Source organism: Ochotona curzoniae, unplaced genomic scaffold, assembly GCF_017591425.1.
Source record: "Ochotona curzoniae isolate NIBS_2020 unplaced genomic scaffold, NIBS_Ocur_1.0 contig_883, whole genome shotgun sequence".
Lineage (NCBI taxonomy): Eukaryota > Metazoa > Chordata > Mammalia > Lagomorpha > Ochotonidae > Ochotona > Ochotona curzoniae.
In genome coordinates this window covers 23,309,622-23,328,858 of record NW_024466599.1, presented here as the reverse complement: position 1 = coordinate 23,328,858, position 19,237 = coordinate 23,309,622, and the positions used below count along the sequence as shown (strand labels likewise).

Below are 19,237 nucleotides of genomic sequence, written 5' to 3'. Positions count from 1 at the left end.
GGATGTTAGAAGCAATCTGATGCACAGGACAGCCCCCGGACATGGAATTATCTGTCCAAATGTTATGCTGACATTGACATCGGTTTCAGACACGTAAGAAGCTCAACCTCACAAGTCAACAAAACACCAATGATAACTCCAGTCTGCTAAGTTGGCACTGTTCAAAATGTCTAAGCATCAGTCTCAAAGCATCAGAAATGTACATTAGTTCCACTTTCATTATAGATAATTTGGAAAATGTGAAACTCAACAAATACATGTTTGATGCAGCAATTTTGCTTCTATGAATTTATCCTCAACCATTCACAAGTGGATACTCAGATGGTCATTATTCACTACAGCAAGGGGGGTGGGTTATACATGTTGATAACAAATGTCCAACAACTCCTACTAATTAAATAAGTTAGTGTAGGAACCAGAATGTGATATTACAGTCTTTAAGAAGAACAAGCAGATATTTTTACACTGACAAGAATTACGAAAGTGAACACAGCACAGTAAGTGCAGTAAATAAAATATTCTAGAAGCTTCAATGGTGAATATATACAGAAATAGCAGTGCACTTAAGATTCTGGGCAAAGACATAGAAAACAGGAAAAAAGCATTTAGCCCTCACAAGCCAACTGAGTACTGAGCAGACAGCATGGCAAGACTTATTCTTCAACCCTACAATGGGCCTTGCAGTCACATAATCATATTTTTGGAAAGATGCCATACAAGTCATCTTTTTAAAAAATCTACTTTCAACTCAATGTCACAATAAGTTTAGCATGCATCAAGCAAGGGTTGTCAAGGAAACAGAAGCACATTCAACTGGCTCAAGATTTAAGGCAGTTTAATCAAGAGTCTCTTAATGGTGCAGGCAGACTTTTGGGACAGCAAAAATGAGAACCGTGGCATGCCAAAAATCAAGGCTGGCAGAGAGAAGGGAGAACCTCACAGCAGAGGCCAACCTCAGGCGGGATATCACAAAGGACCCCAGGGTCCTGCAGGAGGGAGCTGGGAGGAAACCCACCAACCCTCTCCCTTACCCTCCAATTTTCCGAAGAAAATGGAAGTGAGGGAAGCTCCACAACATAGACCAGATGAGAGAAGTGGTTCCCATTATGGGTTTTGTTGGTGAACAACTCCAGAAGCTGCCTGATCAATGCTCACCTCTTTTAGGTCTCCCATTAAAAATACCAAAGGAACTGTTAACCCAAGTAGATTGAGACAACCATCAAAATTGGCAGGAGATAAATCAATTCAAACGAACACTGTAACAGTGATTTTCCTGAAGTTTAACATTGTTTTTTGACTTTTTCCCTATAGTGAGGTGATTTAAACCCCTACACCTCAGATTTTTAATCCTGAAGCATCTATGTAGGTCTCTTTGTAGCAAGGCCTCAGCACATCCTACAAGACACACGATCACTCTCATTCCAATTCTGTTTTCAGAAAATACAACACATAGACCTCTCTGACCTTATGACCCATCCCATCTGCATCCCTGGGGCCGCCACGCAGCCACTGCGTTTCTGGCCAAACTCTTCTGAGAACTGTGACTTTAAACATCCATCTGGGAAAATACAGAGTTGGTCCTAAGCTTGTCCAATGTTTCAGGCCCCTCTCCTTCTGATTGGACTTGTCAGGTTGATGACACACCACCATCCCATCTACCATGGGAGTTGTCTAAACACATCCCTTGATTTGAGAGGAAAATCACAGCCAAGGAAAGTGCAGCAAAGAACACACTGCACAAACTTGGAAACCACAGTATGTACCTGCAGAGTAAAACACACTGAAAAGATAGCCTAATCTCTTTCTACTCCATTGTTGGGACTGCATGGCAGCCTGCACATCTAAATGCTTCCCTTTAACAAAGGAGGAAACTAAAAATCAATAATGAGTCTTCTTCAAGTGGCAGAACCATCATCAGTATCAGCTTCAAGCAGAATGAAAACAAACACTTAGCTTGGGAAAAAGACATTCCAGTTTCAAAAGAGGAAAAAAGGAAATCACAGTGAAACAATTGAAAACTGAGCTGCAAACCTGAATGGCTGTTTCTCCAAGGAACACATACAAATGACCAAAAGGCACAAAAGAGGCTCACCATCTGCAGTCATTAGGGAAAGCAGATGCCGTGCAGGCTGGGATGCCTACTTCGAGAAACAGTCTGCAGGACAGTACCAAACGTTGTCAAGGAGAAGCCACAAGCCTGCAGCTTCGTCAACTGGCACAGCCTCATAGAACAAGCACTTTGGCAGCCCCTCAAAGAACTGAGCACACAGTTACCACCTAACTCAGCAATTCAACTTGAAGATACAGGTGGAATATCGCTGATCTGAAATGTTTGAGACTAGTGGTCTTGGAGCTTCAGAGAGTTTTTTGGGGTTTTGGAGTATTCAATGGCTGAGCTTCCTTACATCCCCCAAATCGAAACACTGCAAAATTCAAAAGTTTACAAGGTCAAGTTAGGTTCTACTCAGAAAGTTCCAGATTGTTTAACCTTTCAGGTTAGGATAAGCTATGTATGCCCTAACAATTGAATCCTTGCTTATGTGCCAGCATGCACAGCTGCATTAATTATATCACTAAAAAGTGGAGACAATCCAAGCATGCTCTATCAACAGATACATGGATAAACAGAATGTTTGTATATATTCACACAGCATGAAGAGCATTCACCCTGAAGAAACAAGGACATTCTGACAGTGCTGCAATATAGATAAATCTTGCAAACATTATGTTAAGTGAAATAACCTAATCATACAAAGACAAATGCCATATGATCTCATTTATGCAAAGAATCTAGAATTTTCGAATTCGTAGAATTTGAAAGTGGAATAGGGTTAACAGGGACTGAAAAAAGAGTCCCTGAAAAGTGAAAAAAAAGTCAACCAAGTGAATTATGGGTATAGGGGTTTCATGAAGATAAATAATAAAACATAGCCACCCCCACTCCCACAATCAGGAACAGGCACTACTTCATCCAAGCCTTTGGGGGTGGGGGGGACGACAAAAGAAACAACTTTGAAAAACTCCAAGTTTCCTGGGCAAACTCATCAAAACCTAAGGGAAAATGCTGTGTAGGGTTAAGTGCAGGGGAAGGTCTTGCCTTTGACGTGGTCTCCAGGGCCATTTCTGGATCCAGAAACTAATGCTTTCAGAACATGATCTACATTGCTGTCCAGCAAACCTAGAGCGTTTTGGCCACGAAGAGGTTTCCCTTTGTTCAAGGACTTAAATAGTATGTCAGAGTTGGAATGCTTGATGGCCTTTTTCTTTCAAATTTGCCAAAAGACTCTTTCAAAGGCATGTGTAATCTCATGTGAACAGTCACACACCTGCGGCCTCCCAAGGCGCAGGTTTACTTGGACGTGTGATGCCAAGACCATTCAAACACACACACTCGGCATTCTGCTGTTCCAGCAGTCACAGCTCACACACCTTGCAGATGAGTGCCCTCGGTAACAAGAGTGTGTGTTGACAAGTGATTTCTGTCACAAAATCATGTCTATGATGCGTGGAAGATGCCTTCTGCTTTAGGTGGTTTCTGATTCATTACTTCCAGGTTCAGTTTCCCAAGTCTGAGGACAACAAGCAGTTGTCTTTCTTTGTCTTCCGAGAGTGCTGCCCATGCTACGGAGCCAGCTTCCACCACTGGAGCGCACAGGTGGAAATGCTTCAGAGGGATGATGCAGAATCCTTTGAATTCAAGGGATGGGGCAAGCCAAGAAACTTCCTGTCCCTTGAAACATTCTGAAGACAGGAAGCAAATCATGACCAGCATTTGCAAAGCTCACCCAGACATTCCAACCTAATGCAAGGGGTATGCAGTGGGTATCTGTACTTTTTAAGAAATTCTAAACTTTGTCCCACCGCTGGACTGAGATCCTCTGACCATGCAAGCATACACATAGAGAAGCATACTTCTGCTCCTGCCAGAGACTTCCTTACTGCATGAATAACCTCCAGTAAAACAAGGCTGAATACAAATTTCTACAATCAATAAGGAATGCCATTTATCCTGAGCAGGAATGATAAAATGACACACCTAGCAGGGACTTACAAAGCAAGACAGGTTGAAAAGACACTGGAAGCTTCCCACTTAAATCCTGGCCGTGTCTGCCTGGGATATGTCAGCTTGACTCCACGCTGAGTTCTCCTGAGGGCTTGTTATTTGTGAATGAGGATGAAAGGAACCCTTCACCAACCACCACCAGATTGTTGGGGTTTCTCCTCTACATTTTGTCTTGAGGGAAGGAAGAACCATGCTTGATCTAAATCAGGCCCTGACTCAGCTGCTGTTACTGCTGCATACCCAAATGTTCCCAACCCAGCCACCATTGGCACAGATCAAATTTCAAATAACCAGCTAAGGCAGAGCTCTAATTCCTGCATCCCTATCCCACTGCCAGTACAGGTTATTAGGCAAATTGAACACTATTAGTCCCTGGTGCAGTATGTTTTTAAGCGCTAATCTTTTCATATGAGATCCTTCGGAATTCTAAACTTCTCAAGTCACTGCCAGGTAAAAAGAAGAAATACTTCTGGCAGAAAATGGTCTATAATATGATGAAGTCTGACAGAAGGGAAATGATAATTACTGTACGAACAGCAAAGTCAGAGGGCTTTTTACCAAATAAGGTTATAATTTTTACAGTGAGTATATTTCAGTCAAAGGGTATTTTCAGCCCAAAAGGTTTAGCTTTTCAGAAAATGCTATGTAATACAAATAAATTTCATTTTGTATTAACTCATTAATTCACCAAGCATGCAATTATGGCACAATTTTTTTTTGTCTTTTCCACAATGTCATGGTTTTCTGGGTATATTATGGGAGTCTCAGATGTTTCTAATTACCCTCTGTGTACACCCAATAAAACAGCTGGCTCAAGATGTTATTAATACCACAAGATCCAGAGGGCTCATAAATCACCCTTTCTTCAGAAAGGGACAATGCAGTGGCAGCAGCGACATTCTAATCTTGCTAAATAGGAGTTTAGCTAAGAACATTCTAGCACATTTCCCGATTTGCCAAGAGAAGGGCAGTGTTCTGCTTTCCTCACTAGATGAGATTTTACTGTCCTTTCCCTTTTACCTCTTCAAGGGGAAAAATCCAAGAAAATTGGGCCTGACTGTATGTACAGGAAAATTTAGAAAGTTCCCATAACCAAGAACAAATTCTTGCTGAATCAGTGAACACCTGAAGTTTGGTTTCAAAATGAAAAAAGCAGCACCTCTCCCAATTGCAATTGTTGTTCTCTCTACCACCGCTATCATCAAGTCTTAGGAAAAACCAACAATACTTCAGTTGGGCTAGTTTTCCAGTAATTGCTGCTTCAGTCCAAATTCAAGATAATGGAAATGAAGCAGTAAACCATTCCGTAAGTCCACACCCTGAACTCCAAAGAAAATAAAGGTCCACTAATATGTGTACTAATATCAACGTTACATTCAATCGCCAATGGAAAGGCATTTGACTCTTATTTCATTATTTGTGATGCAACTTTTAAGAAGGAATCCCAAATGTCCTCACTGGCTTTATCCTTCCCCATTTGGTAGTTATTTTATTTTCCCAGACTGCTGAGTGTGGCTGCCCTCAAAAGCATCTTCATATGTCTGTGATGTCAGTTCCAAGAGATTTTTTTCCAACAATATATGTGTTGATTATATATGTGTGTGAATATATATATATATACACATATATGTATGTGTGTGTGTAAAACCTTGATATTTAGAAGTTGATGTAAATATTTAACTTATACTGGGGATGCAAAATGCAGCCCAGCTTGTACTGCAACAAATGCTGTAGGTACATACTGTATCATACAAGTGTGATTACAATATTTAAGTCTAGCTTCCTTAAATGTACCGCAATCTAGGAGCTCAGAAATGAATGACACCATTAACAGCAAAAGTAAAGGGCAGACCGTAGGATCAAATGTTATAATCTTACATCACTGGAGATGCCCCCATCGATTCAGGATGATTACTTTTCCTTCTGACCACAGCATTTAGTGCCAAAACATTCCACTGTTTAAACACCAGTCGGTTTGGCAACATGCAAGAGCTTTCTGTGTAAGCAAGTGAACTCCTCAAGGAGGTGCTTGAGACGGCAGGGTGCTATAGCTCCACTGTGGCCACACGACCACGATAGTGTTATGTAATGCAAAAATCTAACCTTCCCAAATGAGACCAAGTATAGAGCATTCTTTGTACTTGGAACGCAGGACCAAATTGAAGGAACAGTAGAAATACCCTTCAAATGCTTTCTGGATGTTGCTGTGCTGTTACATTCAGCTTAAAAAAAAAGTAACAGTGCTTGATGTGTACAGGAACATGGCCTGTGTAAGCTCCAACAGCTATAAGCACACTGTCCCAGGCCTCTACTCCCATAGCACAGTGCAACATACGGGATTTGAGATTCAAAAGAAGGATTTATCATCCTCAGAAAAACACAATGATCTTTTGATCAATGTAACAATCTCACACAAAGTTCAAAAGCTCAGTAAAAATATGTGCAAGAATTCAGATTCAATTTTTAACACAAAAATCAATTTATCTTTTAGCTCCAATTTTCATGAACTTTTCAGAGGTGTTCATGTACAGCCTAATCCAGCTCGCTCTTCTTCTAAACACAGGACAGCTCCACATGGAAGGCCAGGGCTTATCTGATTCATTTTTCCTGCAGAGAAATCACGAGTCAGAGATGAAATCATCATCCCAGAGTCCTAGAGCCAGTCACTGAAGCACCTGAACCAGATTGATAATTGTTGTGGTATAAGCAGGTAACAGGGACACACAGCACAGCACAACCAGCTGAAACGGAATGTAAGGCTCTTCTTTAAGATTGCTAGCACCTAAGCAGATGCAGAAGAGAGCAAAATCATGTGCAGGAATAGCTATACTACAGGAATGCAGGTTTCAGTACACTTGGACCCTAATAGAAAGCATGGCACAGTGCTAAAAACTGGAAACTCCGTGCAAAGTATTACATATCATTTTCCATATGTCTTGTGATCAACGGAATATCATTTTCCCTAGTTCCCAAAACACTTGGTTGATTATTTTTCCTTCTGTGATAATAGCCGAGAGTTAATGACGCAGCCGTATCAGTTAAGGTCTGGGGGTATGCTGTCAGGATGTAGCAAACTGCACATACAACTTACTCTCAAGAAAAAATGCATGAAGCAACTTGAAAATGAGACACTGCTGGCACCGGCACTGTATATCCAAGACATTGAGAGAGCAGCAGAAGGAACAGACACAGCTACAAGTAAAGGGGATGAGGCTCTGTAGCAGGATCATCACTCGTCTGGGTTTGAGAAGTAGCAGGTGGTGGAGTGGGTAGAGCTTGCCCAGGCAGGTGGGGGTGGGGAAAGGCACCCTGCATGCAGAGCAAGCAGTGGGGCAGAGGCACTGGAGCTGAGTGAGCCTGGAGCACTGGGGGACCCTCGAGGGTGTGTGGGCAATCTGGGACAGAAAAGGAACAGCCAGATCCAGGCAGCAGCTGACCCTGGAGGGCCCTGAATGCAGTGCCTGGCAGTCTGGAATCTTCCAAAGGCCATTCAGTACACTCAGGCTGACAGATGAGGAGAGAATACACACGCTTCATGACAATGTGTTAGAGACGTCACAGAAATTTGAAAGGTTATTTATTCTAGCCTAGCCTGGCCCAACCCCTTTAAGAAGCTCCAGCCGTGATACAGGCCAGACGTGGCTTAAAAGGAACTATCGATCATACATGCCTTTCTCACAGATCCAGCAAACTGCTGAACTCATTCACCTCGGATTCATTTATCTGAAACTGTCCTGACTACAGGTGTACTTTCTAATACTAATATTAATCTGACACCTGTCACAATCTCAGCCTCTAACATCATCTCCTTCAACCAAATAGGATCACATTCTCTCCAGACAGTGGCTCTTAAGGTCAACACACAGTTCCCTCCACACACAGGCCTTGTCTTAATTCACCCCTGGAACTGCTTTTCCCTGCTCCCTTCTTCTACCAGGACCTGCCATCAACACACACACACACACACACACACACACACACACACACACACCCCACATACTTACTCAGAAGTAGGAATCAACTATATTTTTCTAAATTCCAAACTTCACGCATTAGCATTGGGCCAGCATCCCATATGAGCAATGATTCAAGTCCAAGCCACTCCACTTCTGCTAACGCACTTGAAAAAGCAGCAAAGAATGGACCAAGTCCTTGAACCCCTGATACCCACGTGGGAGACCCAGATAAAATACCTGGTGGCTGGCTTTAGCCTGGCAAGTGGTAGCCATGGCAGCCATTTGTGGGGTGAACCATGGGATGGAAGACCTCTCCCCTCTTCCACTTCTATCTATCCTTCTCACTCCACCTTTTAAATATAATGAATCTTTAAAAAACAAAAAGCAAATTTCAAACCAACATTACATATTTCTTATATAAGAAAATGTCAAAGAAAAATGGGGTCACAGTTGTTTGGTAACTAACTTTTAAATCTAAAACTTACTTTTTAAAAAAGATCATTTAAAAAAACTTATTTAAAATGCAAAGTTTTACAGAAAAAGAAAGTAAGAGAGAAAAAAAGCCTTCCACCCTGTGGTTCAGTCTCCAAATGGCCACAGTGCCCAGACCTGGCTGGTCCCATGCCAGGAACCACGAGCCAGCAGTTCCTCCGGCTCTCCCACATGAGTGCAGGGGTCCAAGGACCTAGCCCACCTTCCACTGCTTTCTAAGATCATTAGCAGGGACTGGACTGGAAGCAGAGCAGCAGGAATTCTAACCTTCACCCAAATGGGATACCAGCATCACAGGTGGCAGCTTATCTATGCCACAATGCTTTCCCATAAAGATTTGGTTTTTTTATTTGAACAGAAAGGTGGAGAGACAAAAATGAAAAAGAGATCTTCTACCCATACGTTAACTCCTTTTTTAAAAACAAAAAAAGATTTATTTATTTTTATTACAAAGTCAGATATACAGAGAGGAGAAGAGACAGAGGAGAAGATCTTCCATCCAATGATTCACGCCACAACGGCCGGTGCTGTGCCGATCCAGAGGCAGGAGCCAGGAACTTCCTCCAGGTCTCCAACATCGGTGCAGGGTCCCAAAGCATTGGGCCATTCTCTACTGCTTTCCCAGGCCACAAGCAGGAGCTGGATGGGAAGTAGAGCTGCCAGGATTAGAACCAGTGCCCATATGGGTTCCCGGCGTGTTCAAGGCAAGGACTTTAGCTGCTAGGCCACCACACCGGGCCCGGTTAACTCCTAAATGGTCTCAACACCAGGGGCTCAGCCAAGCTAAAGCAAGAATCATTAATTCTGTCTTGAGCTCCCTCATAGCTCACAGCAGCTCAAGTACTTAGGCCATCCTCCACTGCTTTCCAGGCACATCACAAGGGGACTGAACGAGCACACCAACAGGTGACGTAGGTGTCCCAGCTCTTGCACAACACCCATCCCTAAAGCCTTTTATTTCCAATAAATCTCCAAAACTCCTATAACGTAAACATTTGGCAAAGCAGTTAAGACACATCCCACATCAGAGTCCTGGGTTCAAGATCAGATTCATACCCTGGGAGGTAGGGATGATGGCTCAAGTAGTTGGGTACCTGCCATCCGATTGGGAGACCAGGTTCAGGCCTAGCCCAGTCCCAGCTGCATCAGGCATTTGAGAATTAGCCAGCAGATACAGAATTCCGAGTCCATTCCTTTTTATCACCCAGAGGACACGATCTGCTTTGTCTGTCTCCTGTTAGAAAGTTCTTTATCTTCCAGTGTACCACCAGAGAACCTGTGCTAATCTGAGCAAGTGCTCCCAACACCAGCCTTAGCAGGGAGGGAGAGACCTCCATAGCTTAAACAGAACCATCCTTCCGGGGCTTACTCTTCCCTTCATTCAAGTCTCTGCTCAAACATCATCCCAGTAGAATGCGCTTCCCTGGACCATCTACAGCTGCCTTCCAGGCCTTCCCCTCTAATCTCCACCCCCACTCCCATCCTCCATCCCCTTGCCCAAGTTTGTTTTTCTTTGTCATATCTAGGACCGTCGGACAGACCACACATACTGTTCCTTACAGTATGGCATATTATATACCTTTTTAAAATTTTAGTTGTGGCTAAAACACACAAAGAAAAAGTTAGCATTCAACTATTTTTGAGAGCCTCGTTTATTAACACTAAGTCATTCACACTGCTGTGTATCCAATTTCACACACTACAAAGCTGAAACTCTGTATTTCAACAGTTCTCCAGCCCTCCCTCCTTGGAAATCTGCAGTCACCTTTTCCTATGAACTGCTCAAGGTAACATACGAGCTTTATCAGTATGGACTAAGAGGCGAGTTGTCTTTTGTGATTGCTTCATTTCACGTCTGTTCTAAAGGCTGATCCCCACCGTGAGATCATCAACACTGTATTAAATGTCACAGGAAGGCAAGAAAATGCATGCCAAATGAATGAACGTTCCATTTCAGGGGCATCCTAGAGCTTAAATGAAAATAAAATGACTTGATTACAAATATATTTGGAAGTAATTTCTATGGCAAGATCTTAGATACTCTAAATAACTCCTGACAAGGCAACCGCTTTCATTCAGTGCTGTGTGGAATCCTCTCTAAAAAGTCAAACACAGGTACCTGCACAACGCATTGAGGAGGGAACAAATACAGTGATTTATCATCATCTATACTGGTTTCTGTGCTAGATAAATACCAGGGGGGCTAACAAGGGTAACTGGCAGAGAACAAATGACTCAGCATTAAGATAGCAGACAAAAAAAAAATCATTCTAGCTGCTCTCTGTGCTTGAGCAGTTGTAGTGGCTTCCACAATGCTCCAGAGAGAGTGCCTGTACAGTGAGTCAGCGTTATGAAGCACGTCCACTCCTTGACCAAGCACCACAGGATTAGGTGGGGTTTGTGAGCAGCAGCTACATGGGGATTTCTTCAGCGTAAAACCCTGATTACTTCAGCAGAGATGCAGGAAGCTATAGGCTGTCATCTACTCAACCTTCTCAGCCTCTCAAAACCCAGTTTCCAGCTACAAACCTGAGGCAACAGTCCCTGCTCTTTCACAGTGATAAAATCCCAACTTATTTTCAGAGCACTTTACAAAGTTCTGGAAGAGTAAACTCCAAATTCCAAAACTTTGAATTCACAATTTCTCCATAGCCTTGCTTGCTCGAAACCAACTACCCCAGACTTTTCTGCTATTGTTTTCCATGTCTCCTGTCTGTAAGCAAAACTGATTCCCAAGAGCCACTTGTATAGGCTTGTCTCTGTGGCCATTCTTTTTTCTCATTTTTCAAAAGCTAAGGGTTTACTTGCTTGACTTCAAACTCAGAGTTCCAGAAAGATAGGGGGAAAGAAACAGAGAGATTCCCTCTACTAGTTCACTCCCAAGCCAGTGTATTCCAGGTCTCCCATAGGAGTGCAGGGGTTCAAACACTTGAGCTATCCTTCACTGTTGTTGAACAGCTTTCCAAAGCTTGGAGCCTGGTCTCCCACACACTTTGGCCATCTTCCATTGCTTTCCCTAATGAGTTTGTAGGTAGCTGGACAGGGAGTGGAGCATCTGGGACACAAACCAGTGCCCATATGGGATGCTGTTGCAGGCAGAGGATTACTATGCCATTACCAGTCCCTCCATGTCAAATCATACAAATCAATCCTTCCTTCCCATACCAACATGCTTCTCTTTTTTTCCTACCCCAAATCCGTGCAGTGCTTTGGAATTTATACGTAACTCAAGTTGTGCTACCCTAACCAGTCTATAGTCAGGCCACGTGAGTTTACTCAGATCCCATTGGGCTGTTTGGGAGCTGAGGAAGCCCAGTGTCCTGAACAGAAAGAGTCTCTTTAAGCATTCTCCCTGGGAAGCCGTCACAAGGGAGAATGCTTTCTCCCTTTCCTTTCTCTGGTTTCCTGCTAGGCACTTTCAACTTTGGTTTACAGTTATTTACATGTATTTCTCATCTCTTCCTCAAAATGAACTCTCAGAGACCAGCTTTATTGATGTTGGAAAATCTAGCAACATGTTTTAAATATAATTGCTTGATACAAGGAACTCTCAACAAGTTCATGGAAAATATGTATTATAAAAAAATAAATAGGGCCTGTAGTCTAATGGCTAAAGTCCCCTTGCATGCACCAGGATCCTGTATGGGCACCGGTTCATGTCCCAGCAGCTCTGCCTCCCATCCAGCTCCCTTCTGCGGCTTGGGAAAGCAGTAGAAGATGGCCCAAAGCCTTCAGACCCTTTGCACTTGTGTGGGAGACCTGGAAGAATCTCCTGCTTCAGCTGGACCTAGCTCTGGCTGTTGTGATCATTTTGGGAATGAACCAGCAGATGGAAGATCTTTCTCTATGGATTTGATATTCTAATAGAAATAAGTCATTAATTAATCAATCAATTGATTGATTAAATCTACATGGGCTCAGGGCTTTGGCATAGCCATTTAAGGCATCCCTATAGGCAGGAGTTTAAGTCCTGGTTCGTTGCTCCACTTCCTATCCAGCTCCCTGTAAATTCACCGGCAAAAGCAATGGAAAAGGCCAAAGTACAAGGGAGACCAGGTAGAAATTTCTGGCTTAAAGCTTTAGCCTGTTGCAGCCCCAGTTACTGTGGCCCTTAGGGGCATGAACCAGCAGATGGAAGATTTCTGTTAAAAAAAAAAAGCAAGCAAATATAACTAGGTATATATATTTTTTCTTCAATTGGCACCAAAACACATCTTTTAATTTGATTTTTCCACAATATTTACTGGTGATCCCTAATGGGTAAAGCCACAGAAAACAACACAAAAATAACAAGCACTACAGTGACTACAGGGTAAGATTTAATCAAACCACTACAACGTCAGTTATTGAAGCTTGCATCATGGACTCTGCCATTCACTTCTTTGAGAGGTCAGAATCACATGAAATGACAAAGGATATATTTTATCATCAAACGCTTTTAAATAATGAAGCAATGGGCACTGATATTCTTTTATTCTAAGTCCTCAGAGGCAGTAGAGTCACACAAACATCATGTATTATTTTAGCAATTATTGCTGCTTTTCCATATCTCCCCAAACACATTACTCCAGGAGACCATCTATTATAGTTGAGATATTCTAATTGTGACAACATTCATTCATACATTGTTCTTGTAGAAGGAATGGAAGACTTTATAAACAATTTAATCACAGAAGGTCATCTTCAGTAGATCCCTATGAAATGTTAAGAATCCACTAAAATAGCACTGGACGACCTGGTGACACACACAATGGCAGATGCATTTCCATTTTCTACAAGGACAGAGAAGCAGAGCTCTGACTGGGACCCTCTCCCCTTCAAACACACTCAATTAGAAACTTGTTTTATAAGAAATACCACTTAGTGTAAACACTGTGTTACCCTTAGGATCATTCATAAAAATGAATTTGTTCCGGAATCCCAGGGTTCCTCCCTTGAATATTATTTTCACATGGGCCTCACTTTTAGAGTGACAGTAGATGGAAATTGTATTTATTATTATTCCCACTAAAGAATCAAGAACAGATACTACCTGCTTAACTGTCAACAGGAAAATACCTGTGTTTTCCCATCCAGAATTCCCCCGGCTCCTCATCTCCACAGACAAGATCGAAAGAGAAATCTAAATGAAAACTTATCTCAGCAGCCTGCTATGGATCAACCTGTTTCCTAGTGCCTGCACTGTACCAGAGGTGACCTGGCCCCAGGAAAGATCCACAGCAGAAGTACCTCAGGACTGGCAGCCCCTCATCACTAGGACACCATCAATGTTCACACACAAGCTCCAACTCCATGTGGCTCTTCAGCATCTCCCTTCTGTACACCCAAGTCAGACTCCAGACAGGCAGGGAATCAGGTGACATAAGGAGACCTAGGTTCTGGGGTCAAGTCCACCTGTCTGCGGTGAAACTAGGTCAAGTTCACTCAACCTCTGTACCTCATCAGTTTCTTTATTGAAAAAAAAAAAGTGATGATGGTCCACATGGATTCTACTTCCTTCCAAAGAAAGCATCAATCACACAAATGTTCAGTTATGTCTTTGGCCCTGATGAATAGAGAGCATGATGTGATTAAGATATCTTAACAAGGAAGTCTTTGTCATCCCCATTGTGTTTTTCTGACTCCTAGGAGAAGGGGTCAGCAAACTGCAGGGCCAGAGCCAAGTGCAGCATACCCATGGCCTCTGCAACACACCCCTCACTGTGCACCGTGTCTCCCGCTGTTCTACTGCCAACAGAGATGCAAGATAGAAACACATTCTCTCTGGCTCACAGTCTAAAATGTTCATTCTCTGGCCCTTTCCCAAAAAAGTGGGGTGGCCAGCCCCCACCTTTCAGTATCCTTAAACATCAGAGGCCAATAGAAACAGCTCACAAGGTAGTTAATTTTGAATTGTCCTCAAACTGTGCCATCTCCATATACATATCTATCAAAGTTTTAACATATTATAAACAGAGATTATGGAGATCCAATATTAGAAACCTGCTTTTCATAAATGGTAAACTTTAATCAGCCATGTTCAAAAACAAAAGATATGCAAAAAATGTGTTTTTTTTTTTTTTAATGTTCTGTGTTTTTGAAAGGCCACCAGCAAGGAATTGTGCAAAATTACCATTCTTCAATATGAAAAACCATCAAACGTGTCCCACACATTAGCCATTAAATGAGCTAAAACATACACAGAATGGAGCTACTCGGGATATGCAAGAAATATTTCCTGCGATTCCCAATGTGGAGCCACTATTTCCACAACCTGTTAATATTATCGTTCCTTTCAAAATTAAACTCCTCTGCCAAGCCTTCTGTGGAGAGCCACAGTAGGTTTTGAAACTTTTGTAAATAATTGTGCTCTCCTTCGTATTGTGAATAGGCCCGTGTTGTACTCTGTTCCCAAACATCTGGTTAGATGCCAGAAAGGAAAGTGTGCAGCGTGTTTTAACAAGTAGACTTCCTCTGGTTCTCAAAGCCTTCAAATATTTAGTTTCAGAATGAATAGAGTGGAAGCCAAAAAAATTACACCGCCACCACCACCCCCATCTGACTCTTTTTGTCATTGCTACTGTAAAGATTTACAGTCAGTGCAGACAGGAGCAGCAGACAGTACTGAAGGTAAAACGGAGAAGCAGGGGGCATGGCAGGAAAGGAAAGAGAAGAAGCACGCCAGGAAACCCATGAGAACCTGAGGGCAATAGCTACCCCATCCTTACTGCCAACATAAATCCTGTGATTTCAGAGGTGCACTGACCAAAGTCACCAGCTATAGAACCCCTTTTCCTTTAAGGATGAGAAAAACTGAGGCTGAGCAACGGCAACTGGCAGACCTGGTGGATTAGCTGGTTAGCAGCGGGACCAGGATCAAGATCCAGTTTCCTGATCATCCGTTCAACACTTTCCACTCCACTCTGCTCCCTGCCCTGCTAAGTGTAATGTGCCACTTGGCACCTAACAGCTAAATTCTTTTTGCAATATGCCCAAAGTACCCCACTCACAGCCAGGAAACTTACAATACCCTTTTAAATCATACCTAAGTGTAAGTCATTTTTTTTCCCCCAAGTACAGACCGTCAAGGATACTACTTCACATTCATGGGGATTAAGAGTCAAAACAAGGCAGGAGTATCACCTAAGAGCTACCGAGGACTTTAGGTTCCTTTCCCTTGCATTTTGTCTTGATGGAAATCAGTTTGAAACAGACACCGCTTTTGCAGTTCACCGAGACACGCACTCCCAAGACTAAACAGCAATATTCCATAAAAAGACCAGATCTAGCCAGTGTTATTATCTGTCTGACATTTGGGTTATTCTTGTGAGTAACTCATAAAGTAACGTGGGTGTCTGCGATTATTTGAGTACACATGGCAAACCATAATTGGTCAAAAAATAATAAAAGATATTTTCCTGTGACAAAAATACTGTATTGCATGACAACATGGCAGAATGACAGCCCTCAGAGGACCACAATACTTTCCCCGTTCACAAAAAAATAAAAAATAAAAAAAGTAAAAAGAAACAAAAATTGAAAAAGAAGCCTTCTTTTAAACAGTAACTACTAGCTTGTAGTTAAAGTTTTTAAGGGAATACAGTAACAAATGAATGTATCTTCCCTGATACATTTTGTGTATCAATTACTAAATCAGTTTTGTGATACAAAAAAGAAACAAGACAACAGACACAAGTCTGTACTCCCTCCTACAACTAAAGGACAGGTTTCTGACCATTTTTAGTGCTTTCCTCCCAGCCGGGGTGTTATGAACTAAAAAGTTAAACTCCATCAGCACCTTTCAAATGTTGTCCCATGAGCCAAATCTAACGCCAGTTCTACTTATCACCAGGCAGATCAACTACGAGGCGGATGAGTTCCATTACCCAGTAGATACTCCACGGAGCCTCCTGCATCCTCCTTTTACATTTCCATCATCACACAACCGCATAAATGTTAAGCAAGAAGAGGAAATACTCTAGTGCCTTTTCTCCAAGACACCAGAAATCAGGTTCCAAGTTGTCTTGAGCGCAACTAAAAGGATCTCAAGAGAGAGGCATAGTCGCACTCAGCACCAGCACCCCACTCGAGCAGACAGTCGTGCGAACAGAAGGGTCAGCTGCAAGCTCGCAAAAACCCTGTTAGGTAAGGGCAGTCAGGGAACAGAGAGAACTCACCCACTCGGAAGTTCGTGGCCGTCAGGGTGTCAGCAGCATGACCATTCTCACTAATGAGGGTGGTGGTATTCCCCTTCTCACAGCTGTTCTGACAGCTGCCCTTGGTGCAGGTCACCTTACAGATGCTCGGAGTAAAGACCACCTTGATGCGACCAGTGTGGTTACTCACTAGGAGCGGAGGCAGGGAGAAAAAGAACAACAAACACATCAGCTTAGTATCCATGAACTTGCCTTGGAGAGTTAAAAAAAAAATCAGAGAGAAAGGAGATCAGAGAGAAGCAAGAGGGAAGGCAAGAGCCCACAACCCGACAGGTCTAAGGAAAGAGAGTAGCCTTCAGTGCTCGCTGCTCTGTATCCCGTGGTGTCTCTGAAACAGGAGTAGGAAGCTTAGCAAACAGAACTCTGGGATGCACTCCAAAACCACATTTGAAGTCGAGTCACTGGAGTGGGATTACTAACCACAATGCTGCACTTTATTCACGGGCAGACAAAGAGCAATACCGAGGGCACGACAGATTCAAGAGCCAACCCTGACAGGCAGATGTAATGCAAAGAGGTTGGCCATGCACCTCCTGGTGAATAAACTCTTGTGTCCTCAGCTTGCATACTTTCCCTGTTTCTCCACTTATTCAGTCACTATTTGCAGCCCGACCCCTGGAAATGTTTTAGGCATGCGGCATGTCTGAAAACATCTGTCTCAAATCTCCTGGCACTCTCCGCTGAAGTGATCAAATCCTGTGACGCAGCTGCGGACGCCCATTTCTTTTTCACAACTCCAGGGCATTACTTCTCCGCATAAATTTAAGGCAACACGTATTTTGTTTTACAAGGAGTGGGGTCCACCTACGGAGGAGTTGGGTGAGGTCGCAGGGATCAGCAGCTGTCTCCATTAAAACATCATTCTTGAGCTTGCACGGTTGCTACTCACAGACCACCTGCAACAGGTATTACTTGCATTCACGTGGCCCTCTCTGACAAACCGATGCTAGAACCTAACCACACAGAGACACAGCATCATAAAATAGGAACTGGACAAAGAGCAATTTGGGCTTACAATCTTGGCAGCACCATGGCATGACTTTGGACATGTCACTTTCTCCAAAATGGGAAAAGACTGGAGCTGCCATTTTCCAGCTACCTTTAAATTCCCATGTCTTTAATCAGGGATCAGCATCCTACAACTCAGGCAGGAGCCACATCTGGCCCACTGCCTGTTTTTTTTTGTTTGTTTGTTTGTTTATAAAAAAAAAACACAAAGTTTTATTAAAAACAGCCCCCACTCATTTGTGTTATGATATCTGAGTGACTGTGGTCTTGACCAAATCAGCTCTTTATAGCCAAGTCGAGTCTATCTAAACGCTCATGTAAATGCAACGCAGACACCACATTCTCCATGCTACCAGTCAGCCCCTTACTCTTCCCAGGAGCTTATGCGGAAAGCCGAGATGGCAGAAGCCACAAAGTAGAGTGCACCATGAGGCTGGGAAGATGCAATGGCCCTCTCGTGTTCCTGCAGTGTCCAAAGAGGACGCTGGCTCTCACCCTGCCCACTGACATCTTTGTCCACCAGGGAAGCTGCTTCCTTTACACTGCCTTGAACTGGCTGTTCATCATTTTGTTAGAAAATCATTCAAGTGCTCCTCAACAAGTTAAACTGTAGTCAAAATGTGAGTCTGGAAACAAAGACCTTTAACCAAAGATAGCATAAGAATTTTAAGAATGGAATGGGGCCACGGGGTTGTTTTTTTTTTTTTTTTTTGGACACAACCATTTCTAATCCACTGCCCACAACTCATCCACTTTATTTGAACATTTCTAATGAAGAGGAGCTCATTACCATTCTGTCCTCAACTGAAACATGTTCTCATGGCAACTTCTCACAGGAATACTAATGATTCCCTCTAATCTTACAGCTGTGGCCTCTTCCACACGTCAGTTCTTCAAATACTCAGAGTGCCACCATATCATGCAAGAAAGCTGAAGTTGGAGGACTCTGAAGCCAACAGCTGTGCTGGTCCTCTTAGTTCAAAGAAAAAGCATTCCTCCGAGACAACACCTCTTCCTCGAGTGGTTCTGACACAGGACATTAAGATCAATGGCCAACCAGCCTCTTGGCAAGATGATACCCAACAGGAAGTCATCATTGGTGCTTTAAGTCTAGGATGGATCAACTTTCTCTATCAATGCTCAGTCAATCCTGCAGGACTTCAGGGCAAAACCATACTGTGGCAACCACTCAGCTGTACAATAGTAACGGAAAGCCAACTGTCTGAGGTGGTGTGTAAATGAATGGGTACAATTGCATTTCCCTTAAGACTTTACTGACAATCATTTTTCCAACCTCTGCTTGCAGGGCTTATCTGACAGTACAAATCATCAGGGAATTGGAGCAAGATGGCAGCTCAAGAGGCTTATCCTCCACCTGCAGATGCTGGCATCCCAAATGGGAGCAGTTCATGTCTAAGTTGCTCCACTTCCAAGCCAACTCCCTGCTTATGGCCTGGGAAAGTAATAGAGGATGAACCAAGGCCGCAGGGACCTGTCCTCACAAGGGAGACCAGCCTGGTTCC

The 19,237-nt window shown here is 43.0% G+C and overlaps 1 protein-coding gene across 10 annotated transcripts in view; it reads right to left on the bottom strand.

Moving 5' to 3' along the window:
• LTBP1 (latent transforming growth factor beta binding protein 1) overlaps nt 1-19,237 on the bottom strand; it is a 396,687-nt gene that overhangs the window by 200,947 nt on the left and 176,503 nt on the right. For 7 of the 10 annotated variants that reach the window (XM_040993054.1, XM_040993052.1, XM_040993051.1 and 4 more), the window contains exon 1: nt 16,668-16,900. In XM_040993054.1, coding sequence (XP_040848988.1) covers nt 16,668-16,890 — 223 coding nt within the window. In that variant the 5' untranslated portion in view covers nt 16,891-16,900. Of the gene's footprint in view, nt 1-16,667; nt 16,903-19,237 lie in introns of those variants that run through there. The other 3 variants (XM_040993049.1, XM_040993050.1, XM_040993058.1) reach the window with 2 other exon arrangements.